This window comes from Theropithecus gelada, chromosome 11 (genome assembly GCF_003255815.1).
Source record: "Theropithecus gelada isolate Dixy chromosome 11, Tgel_1.0, whole genome shotgun sequence".
Lineage (NCBI taxonomy): Eukaryota > Metazoa > Chordata > Mammalia > Primates > Cercopithecidae > Theropithecus > Theropithecus gelada.
Window position 1 is genome coordinate 95,925,430 of NC_037679.1, and position 16,715 is coordinate 95,942,144.

The following is a 16,715-nucleotide window of genomic DNA, read 5'->3' on the forward strand; positions in this document are numbered from 1 at the left end:
AGCCTGGGTGACAGAGTGAGACCGTGTCTCAAAAAAATAAATAAGTAAATAAATAAAAAAGATTCAGCCGGGTGCGGTGGCTCACATCTGTAATCCCAGCACTTTGGGAGGCTGAGGCGGGCAGATTACCTGAGTTCAGGAGTTCAAGACCAGCCTGGCCAACACGGTGAAACCACGTCTCTACTAAAAATACAAAAATTAGCCAGCCATGGTGACACATGCCTGTAATCCCAACTGCTCAGGACAATAAGGCAGGAGAATTGCTTGAGCCTGGGAGACAGAGGTTGCAGTGAGCCAAGATTGCTCCACTGCACTCCAGCCTGGCCAACAGAGCAAGACTATCTCAAAAATAAATAAATAAATAAATAAATAAATAAATAAATAAATAAATAAAAAGATGAAATAGCCTGCTCACGGTTACATGGCTCATCTGCAGCAGGACTGGAATTTGAACCCAGGACATTTAATTCTGGAGTTCATGTGCCAAACCACGAACCTTGGCTACACAGAGGATGGATTTCTCAATGGACTGGCCTCCTCTCATAAGAAAATAGGAAGAGGCTGGGTGCGTGTGGGTCACGCCTGTAATCCCAGCACTTTGGGAGGTCAAGGCGGGTGGATCACTTGAGGCCAGGAGTTCAAGACCAGCCTGGCCAACATGGTGAAACCCCATCTCTACTGAAAATACAAAACTTAGCCAGGCATGGTGGCACATGCCTATAGTCCTAGCTGCTCAGGAGGCTGAGGATCACTTGAACGCGGGAGGTGGAGGTTGAAGTGAGCTGGGATTTTGCAACTACACTCCAGCCTGTGCAACAGAGCGAGACTCTGTCTCACAAAAAAAAGGAAAGAAGGAAGAATACCTCTGGGATCTTGCTCTAGTCAAGTCCTTTATTTTAGTAGAGACGGTGTTTCACCATGTTGGTCAGGCTGGTCTCGAACTCCTGACCTCATGATCCACCTGCCTCAGCCTCCCAGAGTGCTGGGATTACAGGCGTGAGCCACCGCGCCCAGCCCCCAGGTATATTTCATACAGTGTATAAGAGAAGATGAAGATGAGAACTTAGGGGAGACTAGTAAGATCCTGCAGAGGAAGTCTAATGAATCCTATAAAGAGATTTTTTATTTTTTTTTAACACTCAAGATTTTTAATCCTTGCCCTGGAATAGCAATGTAAGTGACTTCTCTACAAAAGTTTATACAAGTCTTTCTTGCACTGAGTGTGTTCTGAATTGAACGAGTTTTCCTGCAGGATCTACGCCTCACCCTGTTTGGGACAGGTACAGGCAATAGTGAACAGAAGAGAGCAGTGCCTCTGGAATGCAACTGCCGTAGTTCAAATATCAGTCCTGACACTTATTAGCATGCACCTTGGGCAATTTACTTAGTCTCCATCCTTTAGTTTCTTCATCTGTAAAATGGGATTAATAATGACATTCCAATACCTAGCTCACTGATTTGTTGTAAACATTAAATAATGTCAAATAAACCACGTGCCTAGAACAGTGCTCAGCAGAGTAAACCTCTTACAAAAGACATTGGGCTGCCTACTAGTCCTCACCACAGGAAATGGCTTTCCCATATGCATTTGGTGACATAGTAAGAGGCCCAGAGATCTTTTAGTGCAGTAGTCTCAAATTTCAGTGTGTATCAGAATCATCCGGACGGCTTGTTAAAACACAAATTTCTGGCCCACCCTCCCAGAGTTCATCATTCAGTAGCTGTGCGCTGGGAGTCAGAATCTGCATGTCCAACAAGTTCCCAGGTGATGCTGATGCTCCTGATCTGGGAACTATGCTTTGAGAACCATGCTCCAGTCCACATTCTCTCTCTCTCTCTCTCTCTCTCCCCCCCCCCACCTTATTTTTTATTTATTTATTTTTTGAGGCAGGGTCTCACTCTATCACCCAGGCTGGGTGCAGTGGTACAATCACAGCTCACTGCAGGCTTGACCCCCCGGGTTCAAGTGATCCTCCCACCTCAACCACCCAAGTAACTGGGACTACAGGCATGCACTAACATGCCTGACTAATTTTTCATAGTTGTTTTTTGTAAAGATGGGGTTTCACCACGTTGCCCAGGGTGGTCTCAAACTCCCGGGCCCAAACGATCTGCCCACCTTGGCCTCCCAAAGTGCTGGGATTACAGGCATGAGCCACTGCACCCAGCCTTCATCTGTATTCTCATTCTACAGACATGAAAACTGAGGCCCAGACCAGCTAAGCATTTTGACCATGGGCACCCAGAGCCACAGTGGAAACCAGAAGAAAACTGACTCCCAGGCCAGTGCTCTTTTGCTTCTGCTCGGTCAGAGGTGTGAGGTCCTTTGAGACAGTGGCCGGCTGCAGGCCCCTGGACAGATCTGCACCTTCATAGCTGTGTGAAGGAGAGTTCCCACGTTGGCATAGCAGCCGCTGAGGAGCTGGTTTCCTGCCATCCACTTGAGAGCATCCTGGATGTTCTTGGGATCAATGAAGATGAATTTCCGAGCTTGGCCAAAGCATTTCGTGACAAAGGCTGTCAGCCTACATGGGTAAAGAGGAAAATGTGGCATGAAGGTGAATTTCCAGGTGAGGGTGCTATCATTTTTTCATGTATCTGGGTGCATACTTCCAGAAGGGGAGCTGAGGGAACCTATGCCATAGCAGGCCTAGAAAACAGAGGCATGAACGGGCCCCAGTGAGGACAAGAACAGGGGAGGCACAAGCTCAGGGAGAAGATCGAGGGACTTGACCATCCATGAGGGTGAAATAAGCAGTATTACAGAGGTAGAAGACTGAGTGCAAGAAGGAATGGGGTTAAGGGGAGAGGTATTGGAATAGTTCCAGAGGGCTCAGGAATTACGCGCTGGAGTACACAACTCATTGGGAATTGGGCGATAATACCATGTGTTTCCATTTCCATCTCGCTCCCCAAAGGCACTGTATGAGCCATTGCTGTGTTTGTACGTCAGCTCCTTCTGGTACCCTGGGGAGCCAAATGTGGTTTTAGATCACAGTGACAACTTCAAAAAACACCCCCGTGCTTTTCAAGGATATGGGACACTTCAGGGGCTGGAATTCCCTGTATCTTATCAATCTGTCATAGGGCCTAGTGGAGGAGAGTGTCCAAGAAAGAAAGATTGAACCAACTTACCTATCTCCAGGAAACCCACTGCCCGAGACCTGATTTCCTCCGTCAGCAGCCCTGCCTTCTCCAGGTACTGCAAGACATAGATGATAGGAGCAAACAACACCATGTTCTGCTCGCCACAGCCACTGGGCATCTGCACCAGACCATCTAGGTTCTGCAGGGCTGTGCCCATAATGTCTCCTGGGATCCAAAAGGAGAGAGAGAAGGTGGGGGGGTACAGAGAAGAAGGAACCCTCTAAGAGTTATCATCATTCACTTAACAAACATGTATTAGCTATCATTTAGTAAGTACCTACTATGTGCCGTGGGAAGACAACAGTAAATCAAACTGTCTCTACCCTCAAAGAACTCACAGAGGAGCAAACCATTACAACACATTACAATTTTTATTCATTACAGACAATTTTCATACAGTACTACAATATCATACTGGATATGTAGGAGGTGCTAGAGGACACAGAGAGGTGCATAGGCTGTCTAAGAGAGTTCAGGGCTTTTAAGAAGACATGTCACTGAACTGATGAGTGAGGTGACAAAACTTGTATCACTTAGGCTCAATCTCTAAGTTCCTCTACCACTGCACATACGTTCCTCACCCTCCAAATCACCAAGTTTCTCTAAAACACAGTCCTGACAGTCTTCTCCAAGTTGTCACTGACCCCTTCCTATGCTTCCCAAGCCAGCGAGCCTGACATACGTGACTCATTAACATCTGCACTGTAGCCAACGAGCTCCATTCAAATCTGTAAATGTGTCCTGAATGTCAACTATGTTGCAGGAACCGTACTAGGAACAGAAAAGAAAAAGATGTGGCCCTTGCTCTTCAGGAGACCCCAACACAGTGTGGAAGACAGACATAAACACTGAACTCTAATAGAACAAGACAAGCGCTATGTCAGACTGATGAATAAAATAGACAAAACAGAGACGTTGTGACTGCAAAGGATCTCAACAGAGGGCGAGGGAGTAAAGAAAGAGTCTAACATTCACAGGGCTCCTACTACATGCTAGATATTGTGCTGGGAACTTTAATATTGCACTTAATCTTTACACCAGTCTGAGAGGTAGGTTATTGTTACTGTTTTACAGAAGAGGAAAGAAGGTCCAGAACTGTTCACTAACTTGTTCAGGGTCACACGGCTACTAAATGACAGGTTAGATATGATTTTTTAGTTCATGCTTTTCAATCCACTTCCTCCCTTGCCCAAAACAGTAAGTGTGCTGCTTATTGTAAATATGGTTGTATCTTCCCTAAACTATACCCAAATTCCTCATTTTTAAAAATGGCTGCTGCAAATATTTTGTCTTCCCTTCACCCGATTTATAGACTGTCTAAACCTAAATACATATCAAGCTTCAGTGACCTTAACTTCTTCCTACCCTGACTCCTTTCTTTTTTTTTTTTTTTTTTTTTTTTTTGAGATGGAGTCTTGCCCTGTCACCCAGGCTGGAGTGCAGTGGTGTGATCTCGGCTCACTGCAAGCTCTGCCTCCCAGGTTCACGCCATTCTCCTGCCTCAGCCTCCCAAGTAGCTGGGACTACAGGCGCCCGCCACCAGGCCTGGCTAATTTTTTTTTTTGTAACTTTAGTAGAGACGGGGTTTCATCGTGTTAGCAAGGATGGTCTCGATCTCCCGACCTCGTGATCTGCCCGCCTCGGCCTCCCAAAGTGCTGGGATTACAGGCGTGAGCCACCATGCCTGGCTTCCTTTCCATTTTTAACTAGAATACAAGTCTAATCCCGTCTGTATTGTTGCCTACACTGTATTTCCCTCCTATATAAAATACGCTCTTTTTCCTTCAGTCACTTGTCATTAGTCACATTCTCCAGATAGGTCCGCATGTCCCGCCCCACACCACACCTTGGCAGCCTCCATTCTCCTTTTCGTTTCTGAGCCAAGAATCTCTAACTGCTTACCCAGAACTGTAACATAAGCCTTGGTCGAGTCAGGAACAACGTCCACTGGGTGCTCCAGGGAGACAGATTCAGATGCCACCTTTCCTGTGAGGGGCAGAAAAAAAGCTGACACAGTAGAAGATGGGAAATGGCAGGGGTTCTGAAGCCAAAATTGTAGAACTCTCTATAATCCAGGGATTTCTGTGCTCGGCGCTTTCTCTGGGATGCAGAAAGCACTGGGTACTATTCATAGTGATCTTGCTGAAAATAAATTCCACAGAGAGTCATCATCGTGCTGCACACTTTCTCTTCTTCCTCCTGCCTCCCAGTTAATCAGCCCCATGAGGAATGGCACCCCAGACTCTCCTGTTCCTTCTGGTCCTGTGCATTCCTCCTTTTGCCTATGAAAATCTCCTGCTGCCAGATGCGCTGGCTCACGCCTGTAATCCCAGCACTTTGGGAGGCCAAGGTGGGTGGCTCACAAGGTCAGGAGTTCGAGACCAGCCTGGCCAATATGGTGAAACCCTGTCTCTACTAAAAATACAAAAATTAGCCAGGCATGGTGGCATGCACCTATAGTCCCAGCTACTCAGGAGACTGAGGCAAGAGAATTACTTGAACCTGGGAGGCAGAGGTTACAATGAGCTGAGATCGCGCCACCGCAATCCAGCCTGGAGGATGGAGCGAGACTCCATTTCAAAAAAGAAAAGAAAAGAAAAGAAAAGAAAATCTCCTGCCCTCTAAGGGAATTCTCACCACCAATCCTGCTCTGAGTCCACCCACCTTTTGGGCACAGCAATGAGCTGTGTGTCTTCTCCACAAGGACTCCTTCAGGCTGGCATGAAGAGAGACACAGATAAAAACAACAAAGATGAACGTCAGGAGAGATGGCACTAAAGGAAAGGGAAGAGAGGCCCCCCGCTGTGTCCCCAGGGCTTCCCTCAGAACTGCAGAGAAGGGCTTCTCATTGAAGCTCAGAAGAACTCCGTGTCAACCAAGGATGGGCCCTTTCTGTAAAGTTCTTTCTGGGCAAGCGCTAGAGCCAAAGACACAATTAGGCAACTTCTAAGGGGCAAGATTGACAATGGGCTTCATGACGGGACAAAAAAGGCAGCTATTGATGAAGACAGACATTTTAATCAGGGAAACTAACATTCCTTGAGTGCCTATGATGTGCCAGGTTTTAGGTGCTTTCATAGGCCATGGGTGTGGATTAGGCAAATGTTCAAGGGGCCAGGGAAGGAGAAAGTTGAAGCTGCCCGATTGGACTGGAGTACGGTTGCTGTGAGAGACAAACTCGCAGCAAGAGGAGATGTTGAGCATCCCTCAGTTGGTTGCTGTCTCGACCTCTGAAGCAAACTCACTTTGACGAGAACTGGCTTGATGAGCGTGTCACTCCGGCCCTTTTGGGGAACAAACCCCTTCTGGCCCCCACATGGTTCATTGCTGTCCAGAATCTTTGTACTAATAGTAAAGTTAATGTGACCTGAGAGAAAGAAGGAGAAGGGAAACCATTAGCCCTATTGCCAGAGGTACCAGCGAGGTCCGTTCCCATTTGGATCAGCATTTCTGAAACTTTAATGGGGATCTTGCTATAGTGCAAACTCTGCTGCCACAGACCTGGGGTGGAGCCTACATCCTGCATTTCTAACAAGCTCCCAGGTGATGCCAGAGAGGCTAGTCCGGTGTGGTAAGTAACCTCTAAGGACCCTCAGAGATCCTTGCATCCTGATATTTGCATCCCATTGAGTGTGGGCTGGATTGAGCGACTCACTTCTGTTAAATAGAACAGGGCGAAAGTAATGACTCTTCTGAGATTAGGTTACAAAAAGACTGCAGCTTCCATCTTGGGTGCACCCCTTTTCTCAAACTGCTTGCTCTGGGGAAGACGGCTGTTGTGTGAGGACGCAGCCCAGCGGAGAGATTCATGTGATGAGATACTGAGTGAGGCCCCTAGCCAACAGCTGAGGTCAAGAACTGTGTCCTTCAGTCTAGCAGGCTGTGAGGATCAGAGACTTTGGGATGAGCTTGAAAAATCAATCCTCTCCTAGTCAAGTCTTCAGATGAAACCACAGCCCTCACTGACAGCTTGAGTGCAACCTCATGAGATACCTTGAGCCAGAAGTACCCAGCTAAGCTGCACCCAGATTAATGACCCGTAGAATCTGTTTGATAATAAATGTTTGTCCTTTTAAGACACTTAAGTTTTACAATAATTTGTCAAGCAGCATGAGATAACTCATACATACGAAGATCAAACTTTGAGTTGCAAGGATTTCACCTATGAGTGACTGACATCCCATAGAGTTGGGGGTGAGGATTAAATGAGTTAAAGGTGAGGTGACTCATTCTTGTAATCCCAGTACTTTGGGAGGGTGAGGCAGGAGAATCGCTTCAACCCAGGAGTTGGAGAGCAGCCTGGGACACATAGCAAGACCCCTTCTCTGCCAATTGAATTAGCCAGGCATGGTGGTGAAATGATCCTATAGTCCCAGCTACTCTGGGAGGCCTAGGTGAGAGGATCACTTGAGCCGGGGAGGTTGAGGCTGCAGTGAGCCATGACCACACCACTGTATTCCAGCTTAGGTGACAGAGTAAAATCCTGTCTCTCTAAAGAAAATAAAAGGCCAGGTACAGTAGCTCACACCTGTAATCCCAGAACTTTGGGAGGCCGAGGCAAGCAGGTCACCTGAGGTCAGGAGTTTGAGACCAGCCTGGCCAACATGGCAAAACCCCATCTCTACTAAAAATACAAAAATTAGCCAGGTGGTGGCACGAAACTGTAATCCAGCTACTTGGGAGGCTTGGCAGGAGAATCACTTGAACCAGGGAGGTGGAGGTTGCAGTAAGCCCAGATTGTGCCATTGCACACCAGCCTGGGCAACAGAGTGAGACTTCCTCTCAAAAACAAACAAATAAAATAAAAATTAATTAATCAATCAATTTAATGAGTTAATATACATAAAGCAGTTAGAATAGTGCCTGGCCCAGGGACTCTTATAGTAAGTTCTTGATTAGTTACATGACCATGTATTCCTTGTCCAGCTACAAATATTAAAAGCTCTCCCTTTCACACTCAAAATATTCCTGTTTGAATAAATTTGGTCACCTATCAAAGAGTGTTTGTGTATTGACTTATAACAGCCTTAGGAGGGAGAAAAATAGAGGTAAATAAAACAAAGAGGGAGGAGGAAGCAAGGCCGATGTAGCAGAGAAGAAAGACTGAGTCCTTAGTCACTGGGCTTCTGTTGCAGGCTTTCCTCGCCCATCTACCGCTTCCCTCTCTTACCCAATTTGACAGCTGTGATGTTCCAGTGATAGGTTTTAGCTTCATTAGCACAGAGACAGCTGGAGATCTGAGAATCTGCCCGTGATTCTAGCTGGTACTCATGCGATTTAGCCAGGTCAGTCTGAACCTAAGGAGGAGGTTTAAGAGACAAAGGGTCCAAACGAAGGACGTAATACATAGAGGCCTGGGAAACCTGGGGGCCGAGATACTGACATCTCCTCTCTTTCCCAGGGGAAATTGGGATGCTTCCAATTTAGAGACAAATTTATGCGGGAAGCGTGATTCCAGGGCTGACACCTGACTCCTGTATCCCCAGCTCTCACCCTGATGCAATCCTTTAGGTAATTGAAGATGGTGGCAGTAAGACGAAAGGATTCCCCACGGACTACTGAGTAAGGGAGAGTCAGGTCCACAAAGAACGGCTTGAAAGCAGTTAGTCCAACAGTGGGTGAAAGCCCAAAGCCTCTCGACTGGGAAGTGCAGAAAGTCATCGCCTTCCACTCGGTGATGGCGTCAGGAACTGTGACGTGGACCGCCTCCTTCCCGGAGTTACTGTGAGAACACAAGGACCTCCGTGAGGCAGACACAGCGTGGGGCGAGAACTGTTGTGAATTAAGCCACAAATTCGGTGGTGTGTGCTGGTTCATGCTTGTAATCCCAGGTCTCTGAGAGGCTGAGGTGAGCAGGTGGCTTCAGCCCAGCAGTTTGAGGCCAGCCTGGGAAACATAGCGAAACCCTATTTCTACCAAAATTTAAAAACTAGCCAGGTGTGGTGGTGCATGCCTGTAGTCCCAGCTACTTAGGAGGCTGAGGCAGGAGGATGGCTTGAGCCCAGGAGTTTGAGGCTGCAGTGAGCTATGATTGCGTCACTGCACTCCAGCCTGGGTGACAGGGCAAGACCCTGTCCAAAAATAAAAAAGCTACACATTCATCTGCAGAAGTAAAATTGTTACTGTTGTTGTGTGGGGAGAAGTAAAGAGGCAACTGAAGAGGTGAGTCTCAGTGTGAATCCTCCAGTGAGTGAGGCTGCACTCATATGGAGGAGGGGGACTGTGTGGGGAGTCAGGGGTGGGCATCTCTGTGCAAGCACATCTGACAGAGAGGCTGGTGCCCTCTGAGTCTGTGAGGATGCGTGTTCTCAGGGCTTGTCAAAATGGACATGCAAGCAGTGGGCAAAAACTGATGTCAATATGTACCTTTAAATGTGTGTGGTTCGGTAGTAAGAACACAGGGCCTGCAATGCATGTGGAATTGTGTGGATTTGTTTTGAGTGGTTGTATACGAACGCATAAGAATTCAGGTAGGCTGGGCACGGTGGCTCACACCTGTAGTCCCAACATTTTGGGAGGCCAAGGCGGGTGGATCACTTGAGCCCAGAAGTTCGAGACCAGCCTGGCCAACATGGCAAAACCCTGCCTCTACTAAAAATACAAAAATTAGCCAGGTGTGCTGGCAGGCGCCTATAGTCCCAGCTACTTGGGAGGCTGAGGCACAAGAATCACTTGAACCTAGGAGGTTGAGGCCTACAGTGAGCCAAAATCATGCCACTGCACTCCAGCCTGGGTGACAGAGCAAGACTTCTGTCTCAAAATAAATAAATAAATAAATAAATAAATAAATTCCCACACCCCATCAAGCTTTCGTTGCTTAAGACTTAGAGCCATTAGGAATGCATCTGATTCTGAGTTTTGTACAGGCTCTACGTTGTAGAATCTTACGTTTTTTTCTGGTTGTTGTTGTTGTTACAGGGTTTTGCTTTGTCACCTAAGCTGGAGTGCAGTGATGTGATCTTGCTTCACTGCAGCCTCCACCTCCCAGACTCAAGTGATCCTTCCACTTCAGCCTCCCGAGTAGGACACAACTACCACCTGGCTAATTTTTAAAATTTCTTTTGTAGAGACAGTAGCTCATTATGTTGCCCAGGCTGGTCTTGAACTCCTGGTCTCAAGTGATCCTCTCTCCTCAACCTCCCAAAGTGCTGGGATTACAGGCGTGAGCCATGGACCTGGCCGTTTACTGTACTTTTGAGTCATCACTTACCCAATAGGAAACAGATCCCAGAGCCAGGTCTCCGGGAAGTACTGGCGGACCTGAGAATCCTCTGCTTGACGTGAAGAAGTTGATGACGCAAAAGCCTCTGGATGACCACCACCTGCTGATGAAATTGAGAATATGAAAACTTTAGGAAACAGGAGACTTGTTGTGACATAAATTGGGATGGAGGGATTACTAGAAAGAAATTTAGAGGGAAGCAGAGAAAATCCAGTCAGAGGCAAGGAGGAAGGACCAAAGAGGAACTAACTAGTCACAAAGGTCATCGAGGGAAGTGATAGCCAAGGGGGTTTGGCCAGGGAATGGATACATAAGCTTCAGGCTTCAAAAGCTCTCCCCAGAGACAGAACCCTCGGGAAACTTCCTGTATCTGTGACCCACAACCCATTAGCATTCTCAGGCTAGAGGCTCAGTGCAAGAACAGGACGCAAAGAGGAAATGTGCAGAGTTCCAGGATTGTTAACATCTCAGAGAATCCACACACCACAGAGGTAGCTTACCGCCCATGGCAGTGCTGTATTCTGGAGATCTGTAGCTGCAATCTACTGGCTTCTTGATTTTGGCATTGGACAGTATTTTCAGGCCCATGTCCTGACAGGCATCAGAGAAATAAGTATTAAGGTGGTCCCTTCCCCAACTACAAAGGCTACTGCCCAGGAATTCCACCATCAAAGAGTAGAAACAAAACATTCTTTTTGAATTCATGGTGAAACTGGGTGTTCTTACCCAAAACTCAGCCACTGAGACTGGTTGGCTTCTGTTCCAACTAGCATGAGAGGCTTCAAGTTAAACTTATTTCATCATTACATACATTTAATGGTTCTTCCAAATATTATTCACTGTGTCCTTATTATTTGACTTACGCTCTGAACGTGCTGAGGGTAGGGACCATATCAGTGTACTCAATTCAACAAAAGTACAATGAGCATTATGAGGGGTCAGGCATTAGAGAGAATACAAAGATGAACAAGACCTAGTTCCTGACCTCAGGGACCTCCTGGTCAGACTTGGGTCACACAGCATCCCAAATCCTGCTCATAGAATAGGTGCAAATTATTTTTTATAATAATAGTAAGAGATCTCTGGTCTACCTTCCCTAATTTTCCCTCCTGATTGATCTCATGAAAATCAGTGATTGGGGACAACAAAAGAGGAAGACTAGGTCTAAACTCTCTCACAGTGGTTCTCTTCAATGCAATTGGACATCTTCTTCAAGCGTAAGAGCCAACAGAGGCCACCTTACACGTCAGAAGCTTCTTTCAAGATTTGGTTCCCATCAGTGCCCATATGAGTCTCTCTGCTTTCTTAGATATGAACTTTCCTTTGCCCCTTCCCACCACCATCTTTCCCGTAAGAACAAAATGGGTAAGAAGACGTACCTGGAAAAAGCTGAAGAGGTCCATGCCTTCAGAGAACCAGGGCCTCCAGATAGCAGAACGCTGGCTCGAATGCCCTTGGGGCACTGGGTCAATGAGGGGCTGAGGAAAGTCCCATGGGCCAGACACTGGACACTGATCATATTCAGCCACTTGATAGGGGTAGTGGCCATACCAGAATGGAAACATCCCATAGACCTGGGACAAGGGGGGAAAGGAAATAAAGCATTGACATAGTGACATCAGTTGAGAAATTTCTCTCAGATTCTGGTGCTCAGTTTACTACTCCTGTATCATTTCTCTTTATTACTCCAGAATTATTTTTATATTTTTTTGTCATAATTACCTTTCTCACTTTCTAAAACATTAACCTCTATCTCACCTATTTTTTTCATAATCCTATCCCCTATTTCATTCCCTCTCTGGTTTTTTTTTTTTTTTTTGGAGACGGAGTCTTGCTCTGTCACCCAGGCTGGAGTGCAGTGGGATGATCTCGGCTCACTGCAACCTCCGCCTCCCACATTCAAGCAATTCTCCTGCCTCAGCCTGCTGAGTAGCTGGGATTACAGGTGCCGGCCACCACACCCAGCTAATTTTTGTATTTTTAGTAGAGACAGGGTTCACCATGTTGGTCAGGCTGGTCTTGAACCCCTGACTTCAGGTGATCCGCCCGCCTCAGCCTCCTAAAGTTCTGGGATTACAGGCTCATTCTCTTTTCTTATCTCTGCGTTCATACTAACCATGTCTTCTCTTATCCTTTCTTTTTTTTGGTTTTGTGTTTTTGAGACGAACTTTCGCTTTTGTTACCCAGACTGGAGGGCAGTGACTCGATCTTGCTCACCGCAACTTCTGCCTCCCGGGTTCAAGTGACTCTCCTGCCTCAGCCTCCCCAGGATGACAGGCATGCGCCACCATGCCTGGCTCGTTTCTTTTTCTTTTTCTTTTTGTATTTTTAGTAGAGACAGAGTTTCTCCATGTTGGCCAGGCTGGTCTCGAACTCCCGACCTCAGGTGATCTGCCTGCCTCGGCCTCAAAAAGTGCTGGGATTACAGGCGTGAGCCACCGCACCCAGCCCTCTTACCCTTTCTAACTTCATTTTTACGCCAGTCTTTTTACCACCTTATGGCAGTGCATTATTTCCCTAAGACTTTCTCTCCACTGCCTAAAACCTACCTCTTAATTGTCTTCTCCATCAACTCCCTCTTCCCACTCTGTCAGCAGACAGTTACTCACAGAGCGGTTGCTCAGCTCTCTCTCCGGCCTAAGCAGTAAGACACTCTCATCCACCGCCCGGAGGGCACACAGGGATCCAGGAGCTGCCTGCAGCTGTAGCTCCACTTCTGCTCCTGGAAGCTGCTGGGAAGGGGAGAAGCCAAGGGAAACCTGGGGAAGGGAAAAGTATAACTTGGGGATCAGGTCAGCCTGGAAAGAAAGGGAAACAACATAATTTGGGTCATCAGCAAATATGCCCCAGCTACGACATCCAACCCATTCTTTCACTTTTGTACTTATCTTTCTTTGTAAAGTCTAACTCTTCAGGACTTGTATGCCATGATGGAGTTGGGAAACGACAGCAGCACAGTACAAGGACAGAGAAAGTTTATAAGACAAAAACTAGAGAGAACATGTGGAATAACTGTATAGAACATGCGGCTTCCCAGTATGGCTCTTTTTTTTTTTTTTTAAATAGAGACAGGGTCACGCCTATAATCCCAGCACCTTGGGAGGCCAAGGCAGGTGGATGACCTGAGGTCAGGAGTTCAAGACTAGCTTGGCCAACATGGTGAAACCCTGTCTCTACTAAAAATACAAAAAAAAAAAAAAAAAAAAATTAGCCAGGCATGGTGGTACATACCTGTAATCCCAGCTACTTGGGAGTCTGAGGCAAAAGAATCACTGAACACAGGAGGCAGAGGTTGCAGTGAGCCGAGATTGCACCACTGCACTCCAGCCTGGGCAACAAGAGCAAAACTGTCTCAAAAAAAAAAAAAAAAAAGAGAGAGAGACAGGGTCTTGCTCTGCAGCGAACTCCTGGGCTCAAGCGATATTCCTGCTTCAGCCTTCAGACTAGCTGGGACTACAGGTATGCATCACCACACCCAGGTAATTTTTTTTTTTTTGAGACAGAGTCTCACTCTGTCACTCAGGCTGGAGTGTAATGGCGTGATCTTTGCTCACTGCAACCTCCGTCTCCTGGGTTCATGTAATTCTCCTGCCTCAGCCTCCCAAGTAGCTGGGATTACAGGCGCCTACCACCATGCTTGGCTAATTTTTGTATTTTTAGTAAAGATGGGGTTTCACCATGTTGGCCAGGCTGGCCTTGAACTCGTAACATCAGGTGATCCACCCACCTCGGCCTCCCAAAGTGCTGCACACCCAGCTAATTAAAAAAAAATTTTTTTATAGACAGGATCTTGCTGTGTTGTCCAGGTTGGTCTTGAACCCGTGACCTAAAGAAATCCCTCTGCCTTGGCCTCCCAAAGCACTGGGATTATAGGAGTGAGCCACAGTACATCATCCAGCATTACTTTTTAAGAGAAAAAGTAGGAGAGAGATGGATTTCAACACAAACCCCAAACATTAAAGATATAAATATAATACAACATCCAATGTCAACATTATCTTCTTTCCCTGACCTGTCTTGTCTCCAACCCCAGCACACACAAGATCTTTCTCTGTGCCCAACCTTTGTCTTCACCCTTCTCCGCTACCATTTTACCTGATTGTCAAAGCACATCTCGACTGAGAACTGAATTTTGTCAGCTACAACACCTCCACTGGGGAAAATGGCATAGATCACCAGGGAAGGGTCAGGGGCCAGTCTCGAAGTGAAGGTCAGTGAGAGAGAGAAGGAGCCTTTCAGTCCTGAAAGAGAAGAGGGAATATACAGGGAAATTAGAATACACGTCCAACCTATCAATGGCACCTAACCGTAGGCACTTTTCATTGAGCCAGTGCAGGTGGCATGGTGCAAATTACTTCTCATTTTTCTCTTTTCCTGTGATGACTGTTAGTGCTCCAATTCCATTGCTTCTGTGTATAAGAATTGTTTTCTGGAATTTATTTATTTATTTATTTTTGAGACGGAGTCTCGCTCTGTCGCCCAGGCTGGAGTGCTGTGGCCGAATCTCAGCTCACTGCAAGCTCCGCCTCCCGGGTTCACGCCGTTCTCCTGCCTCAGCCTCCTGAGTAGCTGGGACTACAGGCGCCTGCCACCGCACCTGGCTAATTTTTTGTATTTTTTAGTAGAGACGGGGTTTCACCGTGTTAGCCAGGATGGTCTCGATCTCCTGACCTCGTGATCCGCCCGTCTCGGCCTCCCAAAGTGCTGGGATTACAGGCGTGAGCCACCGCGCCCGGCCCTGTTTTCTGAAATTTAAAAATATCCTGTTCACTTCCAGGAAAAGCATGTACACTCACCTTTCTTCTTAGAGTTCAGGTGCTTCTGCCCCTCCATCACCAAACTTCCTTTCCCTATTAACTAAAGAAGAAAAGAAAAGAATCAACCACACACAGAAGTTATGGTAAGTTCACCTTGGACCAACTTCCAGAGCATCTCTGCATCCTTTCATGAGGAGAGGCTCCTTTCACTGTTCAGAGCCCGGGTCAATACGCCATGCAGCATCCACTAGCTTGACAAATGCAGGGTGCTGCCAACGGGTCCTGGTGGCTCCTGCTGCAGTCGGAGGTCTGGCTGAGAACCACGCAGGTGGATGGGAGGAGTCTGACAGCATAGAAATTGTTCCACACCATAGATAGCTGTCTGCCATTTCTTGAAGATCTCCAAATTTTATTTTCTTATAATCCTTGTAACATAAAGTCAGCGAAAATCTATCCTCATAAGTGTTTTTTTAATTACAGCTCAATTTAAAATTCAGTGGAAATAATTTCATCCTAAACTACCCTGAGCCCTTCTGACATTGAACCCTCTAGAGGAGAAATCTCCTCTCCTAACTCCCCGTTCCTGTCCACTCTCACTTGAAACAGAACTCAGTGACCTTGTCTGTAAGCAGCCTCTCATCTCACGCTCCTGCAGGGCTCCGTGGTCGGTTCCTCGGATGCCTGCCTGGCATTAGCCATTCCACATGGCTCGGCCCTAACTTCACGTTTCTCCTACACCTCCCCACACTTCGGTCCTGAAGACAGAGCCCACATTATCACCTGGACTTGTTATTTTCCACCTATCTTTTCTCTTTTCGTTGTATTAGGATGATTTTTTTTTTCTTCCACTTAATGACCACACTGAAACCACAGAAGCTGCTGCAATGATCCAGAGAAGAGAAAGTCTCTCATTGACTGAGAGGAGGATAAGGGAATAAAGAGGCTCCAAGCCATCAAACCTGAGGTTTCCATTCTACTTCCTGACTGTCACCAAGGTGACCAGGAAAGCTGCTTAGCCTTATACATTGCTTTCAGGCTACCAAGTTATGATTTTATTTCCGCAATGAGGCTGCTATCGATGTGAATTTTAACCCCATATCATCTATTTGATAATATTGACCAATGGAACACAGAATGAAATGTATCCTGGCTGGGCGCGGTGGCTCACTCCTGTAGTCCCAGCACTTTGCGAGGCCAAGGTGGGTGGATCACCTGAGGTCAGGAGTTCAAGACCAGCCTGGCTAACGTGGTGAAACCATGTCTCACATAAATTTAAAAATAAAAAATAAAAAAAATATCCTGGCCGGGCGCGGTGGCTCACGCCTGTAATCCCAGCACTTTGGGAGGCCGAGGCAGGGGGATCACAAGGTCAGGAGATCGAGACCACAGTGAAACCCCATCTCTACTAAAAATACAAAAAATTAGCCGGGCGCGGTTGTGGGCGCCTGTAGTCCCAGCTACTCGGGAGGCTGAGGCAGGAGAATGGCGTGAACCCGGGAGGCGGAGCTTGCAGTAAGCTGAGATCATGCCACTGCACTCCAGCCTGGGCAACAGAGCGAGACCCCATCTCAAAAAAAAAAAAAAAAAAA

General features: G+C 46.9%; 1 protein-coding gene across 2 annotated transcripts in view; it reads right to left on the reverse strand.

Annotated features, from left to right (window-relative positions):
• A2ML1 (alpha-2-macroglobulin like 1) overlaps positions 1 to 16,715 on the reverse strand; it is a 54,878-nt gene that overhangs the window by 15,208 nt on the left and 22,955 nt on the right. Inside the window, exons 1-15 of one of the 2 annotated variants that reach the window (XM_025402130.1) lie at positions 15,496 to 15,667; positions 15,166 to 15,226; positions 14,465 to 14,610; positions 12,979 to 13,128; positions 11,749 to 11,943; positions 10,870 to 10,960; positions 10,358 to 10,472; positions 8,641 to 8,869; positions 8,318 to 8,444; positions 6,393 to 6,514; positions 5,812 to 5,863; positions 5,050 to 5,133; positions 3,136 to 3,312; positions 2,886 to 2,967; positions 2,369 to 2,525 (exon numbers count right to left, since the gene is read on the reverse strand). In XM_025402130.1, the coding sequence (XP_025257915.1) occupies positions 2,369 to 2,525; positions 2,886 to 2,967; positions 3,136 to 3,312; positions 5,050 to 5,133; positions 5,812 to 5,863; positions 6,393 to 6,514; positions 8,318 to 8,444; positions 8,641 to 8,869; positions 10,358 to 10,472; positions 10,870 to 10,960; positions 11,749 to 11,943; positions 12,979 to 13,128; positions 14,465 to 14,610; positions 15,166 to 15,226; positions 15,496 to 15,498 (1,791 nt within the window). In that variant the 5' untranslated portion in view covers positions 15,499 to 15,667. Of the gene's footprint in view, positions 1 to 2,368; positions 2,526 to 2,885; positions 2,968 to 3,135; positions 3,313 to 5,049; positions 5,134 to 5,811; positions 5,864 to 6,392; positions 6,515 to 8,317; positions 8,445 to 8,640; positions 8,870 to 10,357; positions 10,473 to 10,869; positions 10,961 to 11,748; positions 11,944 to 12,978; positions 13,129 to 14,464; positions 14,611 to 15,165; positions 15,227 to 15,495; positions 15,668 to 16,715 lie in introns of those variants that run through there. The other variant, XM_025402129.1, reaches the window with a different exon arrangement.